Source organism: Lacerta agilis, chromosome 10 (assembly GCF_009819535.1).
Source record: "Lacerta agilis isolate rLacAgi1 chromosome 10, rLacAgi1.pri, whole genome shotgun sequence".
NCBI lineage: Eukaryota > Metazoa > Chordata > Lepidosauria > Squamata > Lacertidae > Lacerta > Lacerta agilis.
In genome coordinates, this window is record NC_046321.1 from 17,601,348 (window position 1) to 17,626,110 (window position 24,763).

The 24,763-nt window shown below is 44.9% G+C and overlaps 1 protein-coding gene across 2 annotated transcripts in view; it reads right to left on the reverse strand.

Moving 5' to 3' along the window:
• DDX11 (DEAD/H-box helicase 11) overlaps positions 1-23,033 on the reverse strand; it is a 31,638-nt gene extending 8,605 nt beyond the window's left edge. Inside the window, exons 1-19 of one of the 2 annotated variants that reach the window (XM_033162134.1) lie at positions 22,990-23,033; positions 21,290-21,436; positions 20,462-20,680; positions 19,257-19,343; positions 18,574-18,734; positions 17,829-17,877; positions 17,112-17,219; positions 15,161-15,248; positions 14,102-14,307; positions 13,229-13,381; positions 13,054-13,100; positions 11,893-11,972; positions 10,477-10,521; positions 10,258-10,325; positions 8,077-8,115; positions 7,198-7,318; positions 6,476-6,610; positions 5,920-6,032; positions 1,133-1,205 (exon numbers count right to left, since the gene is read on the reverse strand). In XM_033162134.1, the coding sequence (XP_033018025.1) occupies positions 1,133-1,205; positions 5,920-6,032; positions 6,476-6,610; positions 7,198-7,318; positions 8,077-8,115; positions 10,258-10,325; positions 10,477-10,521; positions 11,893-11,972; positions 13,054-13,100; positions 13,229-13,381; positions 14,102-14,307; positions 15,161-15,248; positions 17,112-17,219; positions 17,829-17,877; positions 18,574-18,734; positions 19,257-19,343; positions 20,462-20,680; positions 21,290-21,433 (1,936 nt within the window). In that variant the 5' untranslated portion in view covers positions 21,434-21,436; positions 22,990-23,033. The remainder of the gene's footprint in view (positions 1-1,132; positions 1,206-5,919; positions 6,033-6,475; positions 6,611-7,197; positions 7,319-8,076; positions 8,116-10,257; positions 10,326-10,476; positions 10,522-11,892; positions 11,973-13,053; positions 13,101-13,228; positions 13,382-14,101; positions 14,308-15,160; positions 15,249-17,111; positions 17,220-17,828; positions 17,878-18,573; positions 18,735-19,256; positions 19,344-20,461; positions 20,681-21,289; positions 21,437-22,989) is intronic. The other variant, XM_033162135.1, reaches the window with a different exon arrangement.
• Positions 23,034-24,763: the final 1,730 nt, after the last annotated feature.

The window sequence follows — 24,763 nt, forward strand, 5'->3', positions numbered from 1 at the left end:
ACAGCTGTCCCTCCTTGTAGCCGCTTGGAAGCCCACCTTTGGACCCACGGGCCACCACCAGATTCCAGTGGTCATCTTAATGAGAGCCACTAAAAACAGAAGGAGTGATTTAATCGAAGCAAGGATTCCTTACTCCCTGACGGAACACTTGAAAGTCACAACTGAAGGGGTGACACTGGAAGCAAGGTGGGACGAGAATTTGGCACTGACACCTGTGCATAATACAAGTAGCTGTGGATTTTTGTAGCCAGCACTGATTCTGTCTGGGGAATGGCATGAGCCACGCTGTCTGCTGATTTCGTGACATTTCTTCTCAGCCTGAAGATCTGTAAACAGGCATATTTCCATGGCGACACCCACGCCTTCAATATTCTCTCTTCGTAAAGAAACGGGTCCTCGAAACACTGCCCTGAATCACTCCTGCTTTTGGCAAGCAGGAGAGAAAGATCATTTGGCTCTTAACTATCATATGCTAATAGCAAATTCAATCATCCAAGTGTGAATCCTTACACAGACAAAAAGGCACCACTGAAACAAAATTGGGGGAGGTAGGAATGCTTAGGGAAACCCTAAGTACAAAAAGAGGGAGAGAGAAAGCCTCTCTCACACACACCCTCATCAGTCCAATGCAGACAAGTTCTCAGTGGGCAAGGAATGACAAATGACTTGAGGGGCATGGTTTGGAGTCTGCTGGAAGCAGGCATGGCTGGCTGGAACCCTGAATGGGAGCAGGTCCCACTTGTCGCAACCATGATGTCCCTGTCCTACACAGTAGTGTTCATATGGCAGGAAGCCCTAGTTAATTCACTGGAACTTGCAGCCATTGTTGCATTTTCCATCTTGGGTTTTTAAAGTGGAGGGAGACAGACAGCAGTTCTGGCCCTTTTGCTTTCAGCTTATTGCAAGTACACAGCTGCATTCGCCAGTATGAATGCTGTCAGGGATTCCCCATGTGCTGGAGGTGGGAGGCCACTGGGCTGCAGCATTTTGGCAGGCAAGGATGGAGCAGGGAACGTTTCGCTACACACAGTGCCATAGCAACAGGCAGGCAGGGTCCACCTGCCCACTGCAATTTGCTGAATAATAGTAATTTTAAAAGCACTCCTTTCCCTTCTCTGTCTCCGAGGCTCACCGCAGGAGAACTCCTCGATTCTGTCGTCACTGACACCTGCGCAGACAAGCAGTTGCTCCCGGAAATCGGCCACCTGCAAATCACAAGGCTCTCGTTAAAAAAAATCAGGAAGGCTCAAGCAGCAGGCAGGGCTAGATGGGCTCGTGTGCTCTGCCCTTGATTTTGGCCAAGGTCACCCAAGCCCTCCTACCCAGACACCAAATCCTGCTACCTATGTAGGAGGCTGCTGTATATATACCAGTTCATGCTAGTTGTCCACAGAGCCCAGTATTGTCTACTCTGTCTGGCAGCAGCTCTAAAGAGCTCTGCTAGTTGAAATCTTTTAAAGTGAAAATTGCAAGGACTGGACCTGGGTGTCCTGCATGGAAGGAATGAGCTCCCTTAGCAAACTATGGTCCAGTCAGACACACTGACCCATTGCACCACGGGAAGAAGCCATTCAAGAGACTGAATCAACCCTGTTGGCATATTGCCTCCCAGTTTGAGGTGCCTACAGAACCTCCCAAAATCTCTTTCATCCACAAGGCAAATATTTTAAATGTGACGCCAAGGAAAGCCGGGTTCTACAGCCAATACCACGTTCTCTGGCTTCTCCACTGAACTGCAGCACACGAAAGACAACCCAGGTAACAGGAAGATGGTGCTTGTGAGACGAGAGAATGAAGCACTGATGTGCCAAGAAAGGAGCAGCCGGACGAAAGACAACCTGGTTCAGGATTTGCTCCCTTCTTCAGGAGGCATTGCGGTCATTCCCGCTTTCCATAAAAATGGGGACAAGAGTGGCTCTACCTCTCCCACAATGAGATGCATAAACGATGTTTCCCACCCTGTGTCTTGCAGATCAAAGCAGCTGTAAATCTAACACAGGCCAACAGCCCATCTAGTCCAGCGTCCTGTTCTCAGGACAACAGAAACACAAGAGCACACTTTCCTCCTGTGGTTTCCAGAAACTGGTATTCAGAAACATTGCTGCCTCCAACTATGGAGGCAGCGCACAGCCATCACGGTGAGTAGCCATGGATTGCCCTCTGAACCATGAATTTGTTTATCTTGTTGCCAGTGTCCCAAAATAGCCAGAAGAGGCCCCTCTCTGGGCACCGCAGCTATGGTTATATTCCCATTTGTGGAATGCCCTCCATTATGGGCAGGATTGCTGCACTGCAGGGGGTTAGACTGGATTGGTCCCTTCCAACTCTGCAATTCTATGAACCTGACACTCTTTGTCATTTGGGTGCCAAGAGAAGTGTGGTGTATTTCTTGTGAATTCCTGGGAGACCAGGATTCTAATCCCTACTCAGAGGGGGACCTTGGGCAAAGTCACCATGTCTCAGACTAACCAACCTCATAAGATGGTTGTGAGGATAAAATTGGGGTGGGAAGAAGCACGCACAGCACCTTCAGCTCCTTGGAGAAAAGGCAGAGACACTTAGGGGTTTGCTCGCGCCTCTACAATGGTGCACTGTAGTAATAGCCAGCTGTGGTTGGTACCCTGCCCTGTGACTTTAGCTGCTGTCAAGCTAGCTTTTATGATTTATAGCTGTTTTTCTGCAATTTTATTGAATCCGTACCTTGTAATCTGCCCTGGGAATCTGCTAAAATGAAAGGTGGGGTATAAATGCACCTAATAAAATAAGTAAGCAAAACAAAGAGCATCTTTCCGTTGTGTCTCCAGAGCACATGAGTAAGACTGCAACTTTCTAATAAATTTATCACTGTGGTTCGTGGTCTTTTCTTAAAAAAAAATTCTGGGCTCTACTATGTTTTAAACTGTTGTTGCTTATTTTGATTTTTTTGGGAACTTTTAAAAAAAGTTTTAAGGTAATTAATGCTGTATTATCTTGATTTTATGCTCTATGAATGCCTCGAGCAGACTTTGTTCAGAAAGGCAGCCTAAAATAAGTAACGTTCAAAAATAGCATTCAGAAACCCTCAGTGAAAAGTCCTTCGGCGAGACAAACCCAGATCTGCAAACTATCCTTAAGGCTGGTTGTACGCAAGCAGGTTGTCAACATCACAACTGGATTGTGACACCAACCAGTTGTGTGCCACATGTGGAAGACCAAAGTGGCATTTGCACCACAAGGTTGATGTAATTATTAGGCTGCATCCAGAAGAGTAAATGGCCGCAAGACCATTGCAAAGCTTGTGCCTCTCCACATTTCAGGAATACAGCGTATACCCTGACCATTTCTCTTATGTCTTTTTGTGGGTATTTGGTGTGTGTGTGTTTGTGTGTGTGTTTCTGTCCCATCTGGCTTGCTTTTCCAAATGGTGCAACACCATCTCCCTCAGTCCCACTGGCCATGCTAGAAAATGAAGTACAGTACTGCCACCAAGTGGTCCCTTCATCACATCATCAGATTTTGTTTGTTTTATCCCTTTCTTCAGGTGAAACTCGAAAAATTAGAATATCGTGTAAAAGTCCATTTATGTAAGTAATTGTTTTCATTAGCTACTGGAGTTTAATATATGGGATAGACTCATGACATGCAAAGCGAGATATGTCAAGCCATTGTTTGTTGTAATTGTGATGATTATGGCGTACAGCTGATGAAAACCCCAAAGTTGAAATTGTTAATTTGGGGTTCTCATCAGCTGTACGCCATAATCCTCACAATTATAATAAATAAAGGGTTGACGTATCTCGCTTTGCATGTCATGAGTCTATGTCATATGTTAGTTTCACCTTTTAAGTTGAATTACTGAAAGAAATGAACCTTTCCACGATATTCTAATTTTTCGAGTTTCACCTGTATACTGCAAACACATAGAATCATTAGAATTGGAAGGGACCCCCAGGGTCATCCAGCCCAACCCCCTGCAATGCAGGAATCTGCAGAACCCCACCCAGTTTGAAACCATACCAAACCCAGCTTAGCTTTGCAAATGTGCTAACTGTTTTATTGCTGCACGTGCTACGAGAACATTATCAGATCTCAATTAAAAGCGAAACATCCTAACAAATAAAAAATCGAAGAAAGACAAAATGGGCCATCTAACAAGGTTTCTTTAAAAAACAAACAAACACAAATGCATCTTTTTTTCCTTAAGAAGGTTTGCTGAACTAACTAAGCCTTTTATAGTTGGCACCTAAAGCTCACAGCAGATAGTGCCAGCTTGATTTCATTAGGCAGAGAGTTCCACAGTCCCCACAACGCTACACTCAATGCACAACTTCTTGTCAAGGACAGCCTGACATGCTCAGTGGCCGAATACAAAGACTGTGCAGTGGTCAAGGGAATAAGGTGGCCTCTTTAAGTACAAAGGAAGCTGCCTATTATACCGAGTCAAGCAATTGGTCCATCTAGCTTGGTACTGTCTACACTGACCGGCAGCAGCTCTCCAGGGTTTCAGAGGTAGAGGTCTTCTACCAGCCCTACTTAGAGATGCCAGGGATCCTTCCACATGCAGAGATGCTCTACCACTGAGCTGCAGCCCTTCTTCACAGTACACAGAACCCAGGTTGCTTTGGGCTTTATAAGCCAATGTTAAGGCCTTGGAGACAAAGCACTGGAAGCCAGTGCAGCTCCATAATCATGAACCAATGAAGTTGCACTGTTTTTATCCTAGTTGGAGAATTAGGAGCAGGAAGTATTGTAACCTTGCCCAACGGGGGGCCCCGAACTCACGATGCTAAGAGTCTCATGCTCTAACAACTGAGCTAGCTATACGCTGTCAAAGCCCACCCTCCTCCCCCTTCCCCAGTTATGAAGGGGTTTGTACCGGCCTCGTATTGTATAGCTTAGAGCTGTATGGGGCAATTTTCATACCTAGTTATATGACCAAATGAAGCTGACTTAGACCAGATGAGACCACTGGGTTCATCTACCTCAGCATTGTCCCCACTGACTGACAGCAGCTCTACAGGGTTTCAGACCGTGAACATTCCCAGCCCTATGTGGAGATGCCAGGGATTGAACTTGGGATCTTGTGTGTGTGTGCGCGCACACACAGACCTAAAGCAGAAGTAACAAAAACATTCCTTCCTGACTTTTGAGACAAACAGACAGCACAGCCCACTTCCAGCTGGGATTGCTGGTTAGCTACACACCCAAGGTTCACTCCTTTTCCCACCCCCTATATTCTGAAGCTCCACTTATACACTGCCAGCAGTTAGGGCTCAGATGCAAAAAGCCTGGCAGAGACTGGTCCTGCCACCATGGTGTTACTGAAATCCTGATTTTTCTGAAATGACCCCTCCTGGCAAGATCACCACTTGAGGACTTATCAAAAGCAGCAGGCAGCCTGAAGAAATAGGGCAAAGAAGCATAAGCCTGAATGTCAAGCTTTTGATAATAATAATAATAATGTGAGCCAAAGACTCAAGGAGACACCTTATAAACCTAGCAGATTCTGTTCTTTTGCCAGGAAGGGCCTGTTCCATAAAGGTTATGGAGTATTTGCTTAGGTTGAATACACCACCAGTTTAAAGTGGATTTGGGGCCTCCAGCTGTGCAAGTGTTTGACACCATCCCCATATTGTTGTTAGGTGGGCATTCTGAAGTGCATTATGTGGGCCTCCCCTCTACCCCCACCACCTTTATGTGCATGGTGATTGATGGGTCCCATCTATCACCAAGGATACAATACTTCCTGCTCCAATTTCTGCAACTAGGATAAAAACAGTGCAACTTTGTTGGTTACACTAAACCAAAGATATTCTAACCTTCAGTGTGAGTTCACAGCTTCCTAAAGACAGCATGTAGCCCCTTCTACCACTGCCTGCTTGTAAGCAACCGCTACTCAGACCAAACAAAAGTCTAGAGATGTCAAGAAATGTCCCTCACCGGCTGCATGGTGCCTCCAGCAATGACCACGGCCCGACATTCCTTCAGCACCTGGGCAAAGTGCACCGCTGGATTCAGAAGAAGAAACTTGAGGCTGCTCAGAGCTAAAGTGCCTGGGAAAGGAACATAGAATGGTAGAGTTGGAAGGGACCCCAAGGGCCATCTAGTCCAACCCCCAGCAATGCAGGAATCTCAGCTAAAGCATCCATGACAGTGGGCCATCCATCTATCCAACACTGTAATTTCACCTAAAAACACATTTTGAGAGCACTGGAGAAGGGGGGGGGGGGGGTTGACAGCACCATCACTGCCTGTACCAGAAGAGCACTGTTGGTTTTCCTGTCCCACTTCTGGCTCCAAGCAAACAGATCCTTGCGGATTTTCAGGCTGCCTTGAACTAAACTGGGGGGAAACTCTCTCAAGGAGAGAGAGTGGCTTCTCACAGATGCAAGTGGCTTTTCAATCCTTGGCCCAGACCTCATCTATACCAGCAACTGCAATTTTTAGTTAGTTAAATAACGTACTTAAAACATAACCCCGTCAACTTGCCCCGTACCTTGCCGGGTGAGGATGACTCTTCCATCTTGGTTTGCATTTGTGAGCGCAGCCAGGAACCCCTCAATGTGCATTAGGGGAGATGCCATTTTTGGCTGCTCATCCTCAGCCTCTTTAGGGGAGCTGTGCTGAGTCCCTGCAGACCAAAAGAGGAACTTCAGCTGGTGAACTTAAGTGCCACAAAGCCAGGCGATGCTCAGCAGCTAGGAGGGTAACAAGCCCAGAAGACAATTTTCATTCACACCACACCTGAAAGCTGTTAATGAGATCAAGCAGAGAAACTGAATCTACACTCTTGCCAATGCAGGTTTTCTGCTCGTGGTCTAAGTGCCCTGTGTAAAAATGCTCACAGCCCCATCAAAACTCAATTATTTTGGAAAGAAGGGAAAAAATCAAGCTGTTTCGCCCTAACTGAAGAAAAGGCATTCAGGAAACAGCTTCGGGAAATTAACTTGCTCCCCAGGGTGGAGTGAACAGACACACCCTGGTCCACGTGGACCTGAAGCTCTTGCATGCTTGAAAAGGTCCCATTCATTTCCACAGAGTCAGGAAACCCATACATGTGGGTCCTCTGATTCCATTGAGAGGAAGGGCAGCAAACACAGGCAGAGGAGTTCCACGGTTCCACGAAATCCCATGGTGTTACGAAATCACTGCACTGGCAACCATTATAATTGGTTCTGCCTTTTCTAGCCCATTTCATAACTCAACAGCTGTGCCCACCTTCCTTCTCCTGCCTCTTGTTCAAGGTTTGCAGGAAATTCTGCAAGCCGGATGTCGTCCGGTCTTCTTTTCGAGTTTTCAGAGCTCCAGAAGCCCCGTACCTTTCCATAAAGCCAAAGAGCTGCCAAAATGTAGACAGATTAGTAGTAGTATTAAGGTATTGCCCATAAAAACTGATTCTACGCTCAGGAACCTTTCCTGCAAAGTTTGCAGAATCTTGCATGGCAAAAAAACCAACAACTTTAGAACCCACTGCAACTTCTACATTCAGACAATGTACAGGTTTGACTATAAAGTGATGCCCAATTGGCTGGGATCACTGTAGAAAGGAGAGGAAATGTATTTTACGCTATTCATTCTTTGTTAAGCTTGTTGTTGTATTATCTTGCATTTTTATTCCTCTTTGTGACTGTTTTAATTTTTTTTACTTTGATGTTTTGCTTGTTGCATTTGCAAATCTTATAAAAACATTTATTTATTTTTAAAAAAGGAGACAGATGCCCTAACCAGGAATAAAATGGTATCAAAGCAGCAGCAGATATGAGGACAAAAAAACCAAAACAATATTTTCATTATTAATCCCCCCCCCCCGAAAATAGTCCCCTCCCCAGTGCAACCTTTTTGCTCTGAAAATTCAAACTGGCAACCATTCAGACCAATTTCATACAAGTGACCTCTTGTGTGAAATTGCAGAAATCAGTTCCAGTAAGTACCTCAGATTTTTTTTTTTACAGGGGAGAAGGGGAAGAGTTTCTAGTGCCCAAGACTGCAGAGAGAAACCTGCAAAAATGTTGTAGCAACAAGTAGCTTTTGCACAGACATCTGAGCAAAAAGTATCTGCCCCCATTCTAGCAGAATAAAAGGCAGAAAGAACAATACCTTCCTGCTGATGAGGCTTTTCGCACAGTAGTGTTGAACCTGTTGGAAAAGAGAGAGAGAGAGAGAGAGAGAGAGAGAGAGAGAGAGAGAGAGAGAGAGAGAGAACACACAATGGAATGTTCTTACTAATCTTATTTGCTTAGCTCCATGCCCCAGCTGCCCCTGTTCAACTGTCACAACTCAACTACTTATATTAGTTGCTCCAGCAGAAGACTCAACTACACTTCATTTCACAGGTTTAAGTTACAGGTGGATTTGTAAGAGGCAGAAGCAAGCAGTCCTCCAAAGGACTCCAAGGATGGTCATCTTTGAGAGTTGTCACTCTGCCACTGCCATGCATGTAGCCGGCTCTTCTAGGAGGAGAAAGTTCTTGATCATTGTTAAGTAACATACACATGCATTTTCTTCTAGGGGGATGGAGTATGTGCCTTGCCAGTAGAAAAACAGTAGAGAGGAAGCGGGGTAAACGTTTTCCCCCACTTCCTGATGCGCTAGGTTTGCATGCATGGAATATGTAATTTTTAATGCTTCTCCAAATAAAAGAAAGAGCTGGCACATAGTCAGAAACAGAGTAGCCCATTTTATATTATCATTCTGGTTAGATCAGGCCAGGTTTCAATAGAGGATAAAAGAGGGGATTGACCAAAATAATAAACTTGGGGTGGGGTGGGGGGTATCAAATAAATTTGAAAAGGATCCCACATCGCTGGTTGGGTGGTCCCTGGGTCTGGAAAGCCTGAAGACCTCTGGTGGAAACAAGAGGTCTGTTATAATATCCAATTTTGCATATTTAAAAGATTTAGAACCCAGCCTCAAGTGCAGCCATTTCCCCAAATGGGTTACCTTACCCAGCTTCTGCTGTTTGCCTTTCACACCTGACATTCATGTACTTTATGGCCCACCCTATCGTTCAGTTTGTAAATTGTTTGAATTGGTTTTAATATTGCGTTTTAGTATTGTTTTCACCTGCACAAAGACCTTATGCTGATGTGCAGGAAAGAAATTCAATAAACCTTTTAATTTTTTAAAAGTGTAATACTGCAAACCAGTGTAGATAATATCTATTAAAATAAACTCAGAAGATGCTGCGGATGATGCAAGCAGACCTATCTCAGATAAACCCCTGGGAAAACAGGTTATGTTTTAAGCTGGCACGGAAAGGAGAATGTTGTCAACACCAGGGCAGGGCCAGAGCTCAGGGGTGGAGAATCTGATCTGTATACAAAAGGTCCCAGGTTCAATCACTGGCATCTCAAGGGAGGGCTGGGAATGCCCTCTGCCTGAAACTCTGGAGAGCCATTACCAGTTAGGGCAGATGATACAACGCTAGATGGAGCAATTTGGTACAGTGGTACTTCGGGTTACAGATGCTTCAGGTTACAGACTCCACTAACCCAGAAATAGTACCTTGGGTTAAGAACTTTACCTCAGGATGGGAACAGAAATCATGCACCGGTGGCTCGGCAGCAGCGGGAGGCCCCATTAGCTAAAGTGGTAACTCAGGTTAAGAACAGTTTCAGGTTAAGAACGGACCTCCGGATCTAATTAAGTTCTTAATCTGAGGTACCATTGTATAAGGCAGCTTCCTATTGTCCTTACTTCCATGGGGAGGGCATTCCACAGCCAGGAAAAGGCCTTCTCGCATGTAATAATAATAATAATAATAATAATAATAATAATAATAACAATAATAATAATAATTTATTATTTATACCCTGCCCATCTGTCTGGGTCTCCCCGGCCACTCTGGGCAGCCTCCAACAAATATTAAAATACAGTACAAATGCTACCACCAACCTTCCCTTCCCTAGCAGCTAAATATCAAGAAGCCCCCTCCCCCCGGTGGATGACACCTAAAACTTCTTGTTCATGAAAACAGGGGAACACCACCACTTTAAACTTTGTTGCTTAACAAGTCCAGAGGAGAAAATAAAAACACATACTGGAAAGCAGTATGTTTTGATTTGGAAACAGAGCATATTATTATTATTATTATTATTATTATTATTATTATTATTAATATACCACCCTTCATCAAAATATCTCAGGGTGGTTCACAAGATAAAAATACACATAAGTAGTTGAAACAAAAACAAAACACTCTCGGACATGAGTTCTCAGCTTCCCACAAATCCTATCAGCCCAATTCCAGACTCTGGAACAAACCAATCCATTCCTAACCTTGAAGAGGTTGATGTTGTCAATCTGGCACTGGAACAGAAAGTCATTGATAGATTTCAGCTGCACCCCTGAGGGGACAGGAAAGAGAGAGAGAAAGAGAGAGAGAGAGAGAATGAGAGAATGAATTATCCTAGAGAGATATCCCTTATTCACTCCCAGTTAGGTATCCCCTATCTCCAGCTAACCCATGTCATTTTAGACATTGGAGGCACCACCTACCTGCTTGTGGAATGCTCTGAGTGTTTGGATTTTGATCTATATTTCCTGTAAAACACAAAGAAGAGCAGAGCAATGAGAAATGGTTTACTAAAAAAAAAAAGCCACTCTGAATTAAAAGCGCTTTCCCCTGAAAAATCCCAAACAAGAAGCTGAGATGGCAAGGGCGAAATCCTAAGTGCACATATCAGACCATGCGTGCCACTGAAAGCGGAGGGTGACTTCCGAGTTGCCATGCTTAGGATTCTGCCGTAAAAAGAATCATTTACAGCTGCAGACAGAAACTGGTACCTGGAGTACAGTGTCTACTTCCGGGTTCAACATATGATTTCAGTTTATTTTTTTAAACTGAAATATTTCCAGAAGTGAGCTATCAGGTGAGGGATTAGGAAACCACGTCTATATGAGGGAACGGATGAAAAAGGTGGGTAAGATATTAAAGGGAGACGTGAGAGCTGCCTTCAAATAACTGCAGATGAGCAGACTTGCCCTCTGTTGCTCCAGAAGGACTCATGGGTAGAAATGGAAAGGAAGCAGATTTCAGCCAAACGTGAGAGGACACCAAGAACAGCAAGAGCTATTTGACAGTGGAATAGAGGTGGGGCGGGGGGAGGGATGATGGGCTCTCCATTGCAGGGGGTGGCCAACCACTTGCCAAGGATGCTGTAGCTGCAGACCCCTACAATGAGCAAGAGGCAGCAGTAGATGATGTCTAAGAGGCCATGCAATTCTGAAGTTCTGTCATTCTCCAAGGCTGCCACCTAGAAGGAAACGTTTCGTTCCAATGCTGTGTATTCACGGCTGTGAATCCCTCCCCTAAACACAGATTCCAATTTGCTTCTCATTAAAGGGCTTATTGCATTTGTACATGCTTTAAAAAAATAATTCAACAAGCAATTTGGAATTAGATTACATTAAGCTGGTAGCAAGTTCGGTAAATACAGGAAGTTGACTTAATTATATGGCGTATAGCCAAAGCAGGAGCAGACACCTGGGGAGGGGGGGGGAACCCACATGCAATAAGCAGATTCCTCTTTATGCACCTCTTTAAAAAAAAACTTCATTTTGCTGCATAGTTTCCTGTTAGAATGAACAAAAATGGCAACCGAGAAAAAGTTGAGGCAGAGGTGGAAGACAAGGCTGGGTTGGGGAAAGGGGAGAAAGAAGGTCAGTACAGGCAACTGGGACTGTTCAGGGTCTCCTCAATTTTTCTGGGATCCATTGCTCTTCCCATATTCACACACAAGATAATTCAGAGGCTCCCAGAGCAATGGGAGCCCATATAATGAGGGATTAGCTTCACCTCCCTTGAGACAAACACTGTCTCTCAAAGTCTGGTTTGGCTTGATGCCTTTGAGGAAAGTAGCAGGAACCTGTTCCCAGCAGAGTGGAAACCAACAAACCCACATTCTCTCTTACCTCCAAGAACAGCCACAAACTTCTCCAGCAGAAACAGAATCTGCTTAATGTACATCAGGTTCTTTGCTTTCAAGCGCTTCCTATTACAGAAATCAAATGGTGTCTCAATGCACACAGGCAGTGCTCCTGACACAACATAGCTACGTTGGGCTTTAGAATTATGCCTCCGGCGGAGAGAACAAAGCCCCTGGTGGTGAATAAACACTGCCACATATAGACAGACAACTATGACTGGCGTCTTACTAGTTACAGGTAGGTAGCCGTGTTGGTCTGCCGTAGTTGAAACAAAATGAAAAATAAAAAAAATTCCTTCCAGTAGCACCTTAGAGACCAACTAAGTTTGTTCTTGGTATGAGCTTTCATGTACACACGAAAGCTCATACCAAGAACAAACTTAGTTGGCGTCTTACTGTAACAGCAAACCACATACTGCTGTTTCACGGACGAACAACCTCAAGTCTTGGGACTTGCATGCTCCCTCTCCTTTCTTCCACATGCAAACGGAGAATATAGTTTCAAATTGTTTTACACTATCTCTGCTAGAAGGAAAGTTTTGTGCTGTACTTTATGCTTACTTTTGCCTTTTCCCACAATTGAATTTTTAAAACATGGCTGAGCACATGCGAGAAAACATGCACTGCAGCGCTCTACCCTGTTGCTCTACTGCTGCTATGCTATCCGAGGCGAAGCCATGGTTTGGGCCTAGTGCTACATCCAAACCTAAGACTGTGGTTTGTCTCACTCCAGACAAACCAAGAGCAGTAAACCAAAAACAAACCTTTAGTTACAGCTCGTGGTTTGTCTGGAGTGAGACAAACCACAAGTTCTGATTTGGGTATAACAGTAAGCCAAACCATGGCTTAGTCCTGCATAGCGCAGCAGCAGCAGCAGCAGCAGCAGCAGCAGGTCCCAGGGAAGAGGGCTGTGGCTGCCATCTTACACCCAAGAGCCTACATGTTTGCTCATTTGTGCAAAGCCATGGTTTGGTTTTAGCATAATGTCCAAACTGTGCCATTTATGATGTTTGTTTCTACTTCGTAAGCCGCCTGAATAATTTTATAGATTGGCAGTCATGTAAATTTTGATAATAAAAATAGCAAAAAAGAAACCTAGTTTCACACTGTGCTCAAACACATCAACCCGAGTTGTAAATAGCTTTACCTGTAGCGCTCCATGTACTGCAACAGCTGGGAATGGGCGCAGCACAGCTATAACAGAAATAAAATGTTGGCGTTGAAGGCGGCTTTAAAGAAAAACCCACCAGCATGGAAATGTGAACTCTATGGTGGAAGACCAAAAACACGCAGCAGAGCAGGGGCTCTGAGGCCTGGCTCACCTGAGAACCGCTAACCTGGGCACTGTAGATGCAGGTGAGGGTGTCTATCAGATTGTGGGCTTCGTCAATGATCACCACCTGATCCTTCAGCTTGATCCCAGATGCACTTCTAGTAGCTTCATGCAGAAGCATTTGATATGGCAACACCACCAGCTGAAGGAGGGACACAGGCATGAGTGACAAGGGCGATTTGTCACTTTGATGGGACTAAAGGTAAGTAAGGTCCACCAAACATGGTGCATTTGCATTCCCAAAACACACACAAAAAAAATTAAGTGTGAACAGGAAGTAGGGGCAAGATGCGTTTGCAAACATGGGACTACTTTCTAGTCCCCACTGAGTGTACTTTCAGTGGCAAACCCAAGGTTGTCACTGCATAGCAGGCAAAAAGGTCCTGGGAGAGGCATATAAGGCAGGAGGCCACAAAAGGAGCCCCTTCCCTCTATAGTAGAATTAGGCAACAGGGTGCCCTCCACGTATCTTGTACTACAACTTCCATCATCCCCAGCTAGCAAGGTCAACGGTCAGGAATGATGGGCGCTGCAGTCTACAGCATCTGAAGGGCACTCCGTTGGCTACCACTGCTCCAATAGGGCAACCGTTCGAAAGGCAGGCACTACCAGGTTTTTGCTGCCAGGCAATTAAATCACTTTTGGTTGATCTGATCTGGGCCATATCCAACAGCGTCCCCTCCGCTGACGGAAGACACTTTAATTAATCAGCAGCGATGGGGTGGAGGCAATTTCTGTAATTTATCTCTCTCCCAACAGGACTAGGTCTATTACAGGACCATGGTTTTCACCTGCCTTGCTCAACAGCTGAAGAATTTGAGGCTAAAGCAAAGTGGCTGGTCTGCTTTTTTGTGGGGCTCACCTGAGCAGCTGGGATAGCATATCGGCTTCCATAATACGGGCAGGCCTTCATTCCCTTCCCCAGAGTCACCAGCTGCTCGATATCTTTCACCTCAACCAGAACTTCATCCCGAAGGAGCTGCATGGGCTCATAGGAGTAAAACGGACAAACCGTTCGGCTCACGCGCCTTTTCTTCCCCTCTGCCTCCTCTCCTGTGCTACTCTTCTCTGGAAGCAAAAAAAGGTCAGAAAGAGACGTTCAATATTAACGTGAGTAAAAGCAGTGCGAGGGGCCCTTCCTACAGCAAAGATGGGCAACCTGTTTTCTCTAGAGGGCCGATTCCACTTGAGGGTATTCCACCAGGGGCTACAAGCCGCTGGTGAGCAGAGATAAAAGGGCTCCGGGGACATCGCTGGCTGGAACCCTGAACAGGAGCACTCCCCGCTGCAACATTTTATTGCAGGCCCCACTTTACTGATGATGGTAGAACCTGCCAGTGAATTAAACTAGATAATACCACCAAGGAAACTATCTGTGAACAAACAACAAATGTCCATAAAAATGGCAAAAGTCATTTTAACCAACTGAAGGACATCATCCTCTTTCTATGCTCCTCCCGATGGAAACATGCAGATGGGGAGATATACCCCTGCTTTAAGTCATTTACATGCTTTCTTCTCCTGTATTTTATTTACTACAAAGCTCGGTGACCAAGGTCTTTAGCGATGTCGGAGCACTGAACCACAAGTGGGCTCTATACTACTGCGTTTGCAATTGTTCAAGATAAGGTTTATTTTGGAAAGAGAAGAAATGAGCACTGAACTACTGATATAATACAAGCAAACTCTTTATTTACTGTGTTTGCAATTGTTTAAGATAAAACCTATTTGGGAAAGAAACTACTTTTGCAATTTTTATGGACGTTTATTGTTTGTTTACAGATAGCTGCCTTTGTGATATTATCTTGTGTCGGTTGCAGTAGTCACTGTATCACCACCCTGTTCATTTTTTTAAATTGAAATACACTAGGCACCATTTAAGTCATTATTCCCAGTAACCCAGCATGTGACACTTTCCCACCATGTTTATTCTTCTGCATCTCCATGCAACGGTCGTTGATGAGCTGGACGGCTCCCAGGTGCCTCACTTCCTCATTCACACAGAGGTTCTGAGACAGGCAAGGCAGGAAAAAGCAGAAACCAGTTACAACAAAAGAAAAAGACACATTCACAACATACACGGAGCAGAATTACGAGAGGCGAATTCTATGAAGTTTTCTCACAGTTGAGACAAAATATAACAAACATTGAAAAACTTTATTACTAAGCTATAAGGCAGCAGGGTAGAATAATTACTTATAAATAATGGAATAATAGTAAGTAATAGGATTAAGTTCCACAAGAGTAACTGATTAATAATGTATGGGTTGTATTCAATCAAGATCTACTGAAATTAATGAGCCTAAGTTAGTTATGCCCATCAACTTCAACGGGTCTACTCAGAATCGGACTAGCATTGACTGCCACCCTATATATTTATATACTTTTTGTATGTATGTATAGGGGGAAAATTAATAAATTATATTTAAATGTTTTCCCCTCCAGCACCTCACTCTTAGGATTGGAAAACTATTTGTGATTATCGTTTCTGCGGTATGAAGTGCCATAAGCGTTGCAGACACACAAATCCAAGACGAAGGGTGTTCAGTATTTGTATTATCACAAGGGTGCCATGCTGCTCAGTATCCAATTTCTTACTCAGAATTTGTATTTCTGAAGGTGATTCTTATTTTTTCTGGTTTGCATCTTGAACATTTTAATTAACTAATTAAATAATTATCATTACCACCCGCCAACCAGTCTAAGGTCCCAGGGTGGGTTGTGACCATTTAAAATGCAACGTTAATAACAATCTTAAAAAACATTACAGTGAATACAGCCACAAAAATCAGGGTGGGTCCTAAAATACAAGAGCAAGTAACAACAAAAGGGGGGGGGGAATGCAGCAATTCCTAACCTTCACTATATATATATATAGATAGATAGATAGATAGATAGATAGATAGCAATGTTTTAACTGCTCCTAAGTGCCACCAGGAAACTATTTCCATGCTAGGGAGTTCTAAGAATAGACATGATGTAGATCACAGGGTGTTTCCAGCAATGACAATACATCCAGTTCCTCCTCTTCTCCCCATAAATATTTAGAAAGAAGAAGAAGAGTTTGGATTTGATATCCCGCTTTATCACTACCCGAAGGAGTCTCAAAGTGGCTAACATTCTCCTTTCCCTTCCTCCCCCACAACAAACACTCTGTGAGGTAAGTGGGGCTGAGAGACTTCAGAGAAGTGTGACTAGCCCAAGGTCACCCAGCAGCTGCATTTGGAGGAGCGGAGACGTGAACCCGGTTCACCAGATTACAAGTCTGCCACTCTTAACCACTACACCACACTGGCTCTGACATATGAGACATATGACGTAGTATCATTATGCCAAGTGCACCCTTGCCCCATTTTATTGACTGATGGGGGAAGATCGCACAAGGCAAGCAGGACACTCCATACCCTTACTCAACAGCTCTATTAAGGAATTCAGCAAATGGATAGGGAGGGTACATACCATGTGCAGGCTGTGCCCCTCCCCCTTGTTCCTGACCTTCACATTTTCAGCCCATTTAGAAGCCTCTCTGTAAGAGGATACACTGATAACAAGGATGGGGGGGAGAGGGTTTGGCAACCACCATAAAGCTTTCAAGTGCCAAAGGCTGGATGTGATTAGAACCTCCCTTCAGGAGTGGAGGGGCAGGGCCAGCACGCGGCGTGCACAGTCCTGAACCCCCTCCACAATGTGTGCCCTCACACAATGTGGCTGAACATCTGGATGGACCTATGGTTCTGGGAAGGGGAGGAGGAACTGGGAAAACAGCTTGCTAACTTTGATGGCAACCCAGCGGTCAGCAATGTCTAGTTCCAGCCATAGGGAAATTTCATTAGCAACCCAGCTTCCCCAAGGAAAAGCAGAGGGCTACGCACCTGCCTAGACCCCAAGGAGACCAGCCGCGTCTCCTTGCCGAAAGGGCTCTTCTGAACCTCATGTACAAACTGAGCCAGCTGCGAATGCGTTCGGCTGCAGTAGTAAATCTGAGGAAGAGAAACAGAAGAGAAAACACAATGGGGAACCAATTCATATAGGGCCAGTTTAGATGTGATAGCAATGCAGGTTTTATGCTCTCTCCTTTGCTTCTGCAGTAGGACAGAGGCATCTGTAAGGCCTGCCCAACGAATACAAAACTTTGCCTCGGGGGGGGGGGGCTCACTCTGGCCCAGAGTCAGCACTCACAGCGCTCAGGCAACTGCTTGGTCCCATGCATCTCAGAAGGGACCAAACAGCCAGAAGGGAAACATTTTGTATGCCACGGCATCAGCAAAGCCAGATGGGCTCACTAAAGCCAGATGTGAACATCATTTGAAAAATAGGCAAAACTCTTCCACTTGGGATAGACTTCAGCCATTGTGGTAGTGTCCGGACTGAGGGTAGGAGAGTCAGATGGGATTCTCACTGGATTTTAACTGTATCATGTGTGTGTGTGTGTGTGTGTGTGTGTGTGTGTGTGCAGTTATCTAATTTGAGCCTTAGAAATGGGCAAAGTAAAAATAAGTAAGGAGCTTGGCGAATTCATGCCAATTTGTCATGAAACTTCCCACCTACAGATTTGAAGGACAGGAACCAGATGCCCATTGAAACCTTACCTTAGTTACATGCTCCTCTTCCATATCTTCATCATCTTCTTCACTTAACCTATGGGTGAAAGCACAATTGTGTCTCTCTTTCCTGTAGCCCCTCTGAAACATTTGTGTCATAATCCAGAGCACGTATGACACAGCGAACACCCTCTCTCCCCGTCTTTAAGCAGGTCTCTGTCCACATACTACAGATAGCCAGCACATTCCTATTTAGCAATGTGAAGGCGCAAAATTTCCCCTCATTTCCCCCCCTGATGACTTTGCAGAACAGGGGGGGGGGGGGGACTTGCTATGAAATATTTTCTTTTACGGTGAGTGAAATGCTTTTCAAGATATGTCATAAAAGACAATCCACAGCATTAGAGAAAGATTATTCTGGCATATCCAGAATAAGGGGACGACAGAGGACGAGATGGTTGGACAGTGTTCTCGAAGATACCAACATGAGTCTGACCAAACTGCGGGAAGCAGTGGAAGACAGGAGCGCCTGGCGTGCTCTGGTCCATGGGGTCATGAAGAGTCGGACACAACTAAATGACTAAACGACAACAAATCCAACCCTTAAACCCAAGTTGCACTTCTGCACCTAGAGGGAGCTGCAATCTTCATGAGCAGAGCAGACGGGGCCTTCGCTGCTTGTGAATTGCTTCTTCCTTCTTCCTGGTGACCATTAGGGTCTAGTATGCAATCACAGGACCAAGTAGCCTGCTTCTGCCGCCCCTTTAACGTGCCATCTTATTGCCGTTCTTACCTGCTTCCCACTTTCTTCTCCTCATCGCTCTCGTACTCTGCAAGGATCAGATCTTCCTCACTCCGATCCAACGGCTCCAAAGTACCCAACTCATCCGGGTGAGACAACATGTCCTTGCTGAGCTGAAGCAGTTGCTCTGCCGCCGCCTCCTCCTCCATCCTCTGAAATGAGCATAATGGAAGTGTCAGCGTCCCTCCAAGTCAATTAGCCCACTGTCCTATAAGGAAAGGCCTGAGAGAGTAGCCTCCAAACCCTTAGCGTTTAAGGAGCTTAGCGTTCAACCCCCAGAAACCAGAGAAAAATGCAATTTGCACTCCTTGAAAATTCTCGGAGAACACAAGCAGTAGGCATGTACTGTGTCAATAACAAGAGCAATCAAAGCAGATGTGGGGGGGAGGGGGAACCCAACCACTCAATACGGCAGCCTTAAAAAGAATAACAAGCAGGGCCTTCAACAAGTGCAGAGTATTCCTCTTTAGGGTGCCAGTCATTTTATTCTACTCCCCTGGCTCAGTTTCTCATCATTTTCTCCCCGCCAATAGTTAGTCAGCATTCAACACACGAACCATGGAACTCTCAGCATTCCGGGAACCACAACTTATCAACGAAGCTGCAATTCAACATGGTTGGGATTGTGCTGTTGGCAACCGAAGGACAGGCCTGTGGTATCTGAGTCCTCTCACCTTTCTTTTAGACATGTATTTCAGCTTCACGTTGTGGCGAATTTGCTCCAGACGTTCTTCTCGCTCCTTCCTCCTGACCTGCTCCTCCTAAAAATTGAAACAACAGTCTGTGAAACCCAACCTTAAGTCCTGGAACAAAAACAGAGAGAAAACAGCATGCGGTTTTCGTACCCCCTGTGAATCCCAAGCACATTAGAGCCTCCCAACTTCAGTTTTTCCTAGATTATATATGCTTCTAGACCACCTGGAGCATAAGGTTTTAAAGCAGCAGCTGCAACCCAGTTTTCACACAGGTGGCAGAGACTCGTGAGAAAATATCCCATAAGAATCTTCCACTTTACATGTTTCCCCATGGGCAGGCAGAATCAACATGGTTATGCAGCAGTACGAAACACTATAGATACTGTCATATTTAACAAGGAAATGTGGCACCTGGTGCATTTCAAGAAGATGCTACTAACCAGAATCTCTCTTTTTAAAAATAGCTTAAGTAGCATTTTCTAAGAGAACTTCTGAGTAAAGTGAGACTTGTGAGCAATAGCTTATTTAGTTCTCTATTAAATACTTGATAGTATCTGCAACTTTTTTTGTTCTTTTAGTGTTGCAATACCACCACAGTTTAATGGTATTCGAGGTGGAAGGGCTGCCATCTTATACTGCTGTGGGGATAATTTTCCAGCTATTGGCTCTATGCAGGACTGCAGCCATAGGCCATGAGTTTTAAATGTTTCAATTAAGTTTTTTTCCTTATGGTTTGGACATCATTCTCTTTCTGGCTTGGAGTTACAAATTATTATTCTATATTAAACTAGTATTTCTGGTTTCTTTAGATGGCATATGCAAAAGATTTAAGGGTGATGCTAAATGTACATGGCTCAGAGAGAAGTACTGAAGCTACAAGATGAATCATGATTCCTATATCCACTGTCTAGCGACTGTGCCTCCCTACACTGTTAGAGGCAGTATGCCTCTGAATACCAGTTGTTGGGAATCACAGGTGGGGAGATTTGCTGTTGCACTCTGGTCCTGCTTTCAGGCTTCCCACAGGCATCTGTTTAGCACTGTGGGAACTGGACCAGAAGAGCCTTTGACATGATCCAGCAAGGCTTTTGCTATCTCTTTTGATTTTTTTTTAATGTTCTCATTATTATTTTACAGTTACATCTCTGAATTCAGGCTTTGCTCTAATTAATAAGCAGCATTACCTTCAGCCTGTGGACCATTTCCCGTTCTTCTTTCTTCTGCACAAACTGGGTGATCCAGTCAGGCTCCCCGGCCGATGCCTGGCTTCCCTTCTCAGGCTGTTCTTTTGCACCCTTTTCATTACTTTCATTTGCAAGCAGGCGCACCTCTTCCTGTCTCTTTTTCTCTTCAAAGTCTCGGAGCCACAAGAGGGCTCCACAAATGAGACTCAAAGATTTCCCCTAAAAATAAAATACAGAGTTGCTGCTGTTGTCTTAGTACCACTTATTCAAGAATCTAGGCAGCAGCATTTGAATTTAGAATACAAAAGCCCAGACATCATTTACAGCTCCCAACAAGGCAAAACCTGTTTGTTGTCTATTCACGATGACAGATTTTTGCTGCAACCCAGGTAGCCAAGCACTCTGGGTTGGTACAGCACTTTGGGGAAGGGCTGTAGCTCAGTGGTAGAGCATGTGCTTTGCACACTAGGCTTAATCCCCAGTATTTCCAGGTAGGACCAGGAGAGACTCCTGTATGAGCCCCAGAGAGCTGGTGCCAGTCAGTGTAGACGACACCAAGCAAAGTGGGTCAATTGTCTGTATTGCTGTGAGGCAGCTTCTTACGCTCCTAAGCAGCAAACCACACTATTTCTCCTGTTCCCTCCCCTCCTTCCACAGCACCCCACTCCCTGGCTGCAACCAAGTCCTGAGAGCCTTTCCTCCATGTTGCAAGGCATTCTTTCTACAGCCACGTGAAGCTTACACAGCCACCTTGAGGGCTAGGTAGCAGAAAGATGGGGAATAATCAGCGCTTCAAATATTATCTAAAAATTTTAAAAAAATAATTACTGTGCCAGTTGGGCTTTCAAATATACCAATCTTCCCAGTCTCCAAGACCTGATAAAGTTTAGCCATGAATTCTTCTTGAATGGGGTATGGCACATAAGGAAATGGAAACTTTGTTTTGGCTTCTTCCTGGCTCTCCCCAGCCATCTCCTGCAATGAAAAAGAAACCCATAAAACAGTATTCTGAATCACCTTACCCATGACCATATATAAACTAGTAATGTTGCCAAATTCTGCGTTTCTGCTATTAGACGCAGGAAATATGAGCTATCCATTGACAATGCGCAGGCAAAGGCAAACGTTTAATTTTATTTAAGATCTTAATTTCGAAATGCTGTTTTTTCATGTGTTTGTCTTGTGTGTGCTTCGTTGTTCAGTTGAAGAGGACGATTTGGTCTGTGACCGTTTAATAAAATTTGATTTGATTTGATATATAAACTAGCACAGGCTTCCTCAAACCCGGCCCTCCAGATGTTTTGAGATTACAATTCCCATCATCCCTGACCACTGGTCCTGCTAGCTAGGGAACATGGAAGATGTAGGCCAAAAACATCTGGAGGGCCAAGTCTTAGGAAGCCTGAACTAGCATTTCTACAAAGGCGGGCAAAAAGGGCATTATCAACACAGCTCTGAAAGAAAACATTACACGAGCACAAGGGAGGCTTTGTGGAGGATGGTAAAGATAGCCCTCTCCCATTATGTGCACAGAAACCCAGCCAACAGTGGAATCTAGCCAAGATTACACCAAATGCCTACAAAGCATTCCATGCCACCTTATTATTGTCAATATTTATTACATTTGTATCCCACTGCTCATCCAAGGAGCTCAAGGTGCTGTACTTCCTTTCCCCCCTCTTCCCCTTTTTATCCTCACAACACTTTGAGGTTAAATTAGGCTGAGAGACCATGACTGGCCCAAGGTCATGCACCAAGCTTCATGATTTGAGTGGAAATGTGAACCCTGGTCTTCTGGGTCCTAGGCCAACACTCTAACCACTATGCCATGCAGGCTCTCAAAAGATTCCTTATACTAGGCCGGACCATTGGTTTGGCATCTCTGAACACCCCCTCTACACACACACACACACACATCCCTCCCAGATGATCCTCAGCTTCTGTGCTGCTTCCTGTTTCTGTAATCAAGGAAAAACTAATTCCAATATATTACAGAGACAGGGTGAGGCTGTATATCCACCGCAGGGCACCATGGAGCATCTCTCCATTTCATACTCTGTACTTGTGGCACACTTGCCCAAGTACCTAACCACCAGTAGCTTATCTTGTTTTCGGTGCACACACCTGCATATGATTTCATTGCAAGTCCTGGCTAACATCTCAGGAGACGAGAAGGCGGCATTTTAGAGACTCAGTGTGTGGGGGGGGGGGGGGCAACACAAATCCTATGCAGGGCCACAGCTCAGGGCCTGTGTTTTTCATGAAAAACCTCTCAGGCCCTGAGCTGGCGCCTGCAGGTACGCCTGGAAAAGACTCCTGTTGCACAACTGCTGCCAGTCAGCGTAGACCACGTTGAGCTAGGTGGAACAACAGTCTGACTTGGTAGGAGGCAGCTTTCCACGTGTCCCCCCGCCCCGCCCCAAAGGAGAGGTCAGCCTGTACTCCCTGGCAAGAGAGCACAGGATTCCTGGAACCCCAAGCACGTCTCTATTTCCCTCCGCGAAGCGCCCTACTCAGCCACCACTTACCCCACCTTCTTGTCCCTTTGCGGCCACCACCCGCCCCCCAACTCTACCGCCACGGAGCTTTCTTGAGTTGCTCGAAAGCGCGCCTAACTGGGAAGAACTGCTTCGCCCTGCCCCGCCTCCTTCGCCGCTGACGTCAGAGGCTCCCCGAGAAAACGAGGGAGAGAGAGCCGCTCAGCTATTAAGGCCCCGCCTGACGGGGCGGGTTGGGTTTTTTCCCGCCCAACTTTTTATTGGCTAGGAAAAAGTCCCGTGAGCCAATCGAGTGAGCTGCCTGGGGAAAGAAAAACAACATGACGCTTCCTCCGCGCGCGCAGTGCGCCGTTTCGCCATCAATGGGAAGTTGTCTCACAGTCTTAAACATGTACACTCAGAAGTAATCCCCGTTTATTTTATTTTATTTTATTTTATTTTATTTTATTTTATTTTATTTGCGCTAACATCCCATTCCTCCCAAGAGCCCGAGGTGGCATGTACACCCCCTTCCTCATTTATACCTCCACGACAACCCTGCGAGGTAGGATACATGAGCCTTCATGGGATTTGAACCTTGGTCTCGCAGGTCCTAGTCCCACGCTCTTATCCACTACACCAGGCCGCCTTAATCCTAGGGAAAGTTAGGTATAGGATTGCCACATCAGTATTATTGCAAAAACAACAACAAAGGGTAGTATCAGAAGCCTGCTAAGTCTGCAGTCCTATACACACTTATAAATTTTATAAATTTAAATATTTATAAATAAAATATTTATTGCATTTACATCCTGCCTTTTCTCCAAGGAGGACTTAACATGGTTAAAATGGTTCTCCCCATTTTGATTTAATATCATCGCAACAACCCTGTGAGGTAGCTTTCTTGAATGTTTTATTGAAGGGTGAAACTACATATACATACATAGGCCTACACACACAACAACAACAACAACAATAATAATAATAATAATAATAATGATAATAATAATAAACAATAGATGAAACAGTAGAAACCTAAACAAGGGGACAGACTTCAAAGCAAAGGGATGGAAAATCATAATGCTGCAACTCTAGGTGGAAGAGCAGGACTTGTGTCTGAGAAAATATCCATGGGATGATATGGTACTTCCAAAGGGAAGATATTTAGCATTGCCCACTCAGTGTGGGAAACCACTGTATGCTTTATAACTGTCCATGCTTCAATAAGGCACCTGCTGCTACCTTCTTTCATGATAGTGATAACAAGACAAAGAAATGTTGCAATGCCACACTAAAGTATCTAGAATGAACAAACCCTAAGACTGCCATCCTATGCCAATATTCCCACCCCAAGCACATCCCTGGTAGCAAGTGCCACTGAACATAGTGGCATTTACTTCTGAGTAAGCATGCACAGGACTGCACTGCAAGTTAGGTGCACTTCAATCCACTGATTTAAATTAGTTTTGGCAAAACTAAGGGCTTTTCTAAACTTTCTGTTTTAAGGTGGAAATTCAATCACATACCAGAAAAATGGTGCCATTACCGTTGATTGGGAGGTCTTGCACAACAAACTTGTAGAATAAATGTTCGTAAAGTAGCCAGCATTGTGAAATCTTCCTGCAAACAAATCAGAATCAATGCATAAGGCTACCTGGAAGCAATTTAAGTGCCTAAACTCAAATGCAAAGGGGGGGGGGGAGAGAAAAGAGGAAAGACCTCTAACCCCCTCATTGCAGTTCATCCTACCTTTTAAATACAGGTAGGAGGTTTTCTAAATTGTATTATTCCCCCCCCCCACCTTGAGCATTAACCCTTGCCTGCA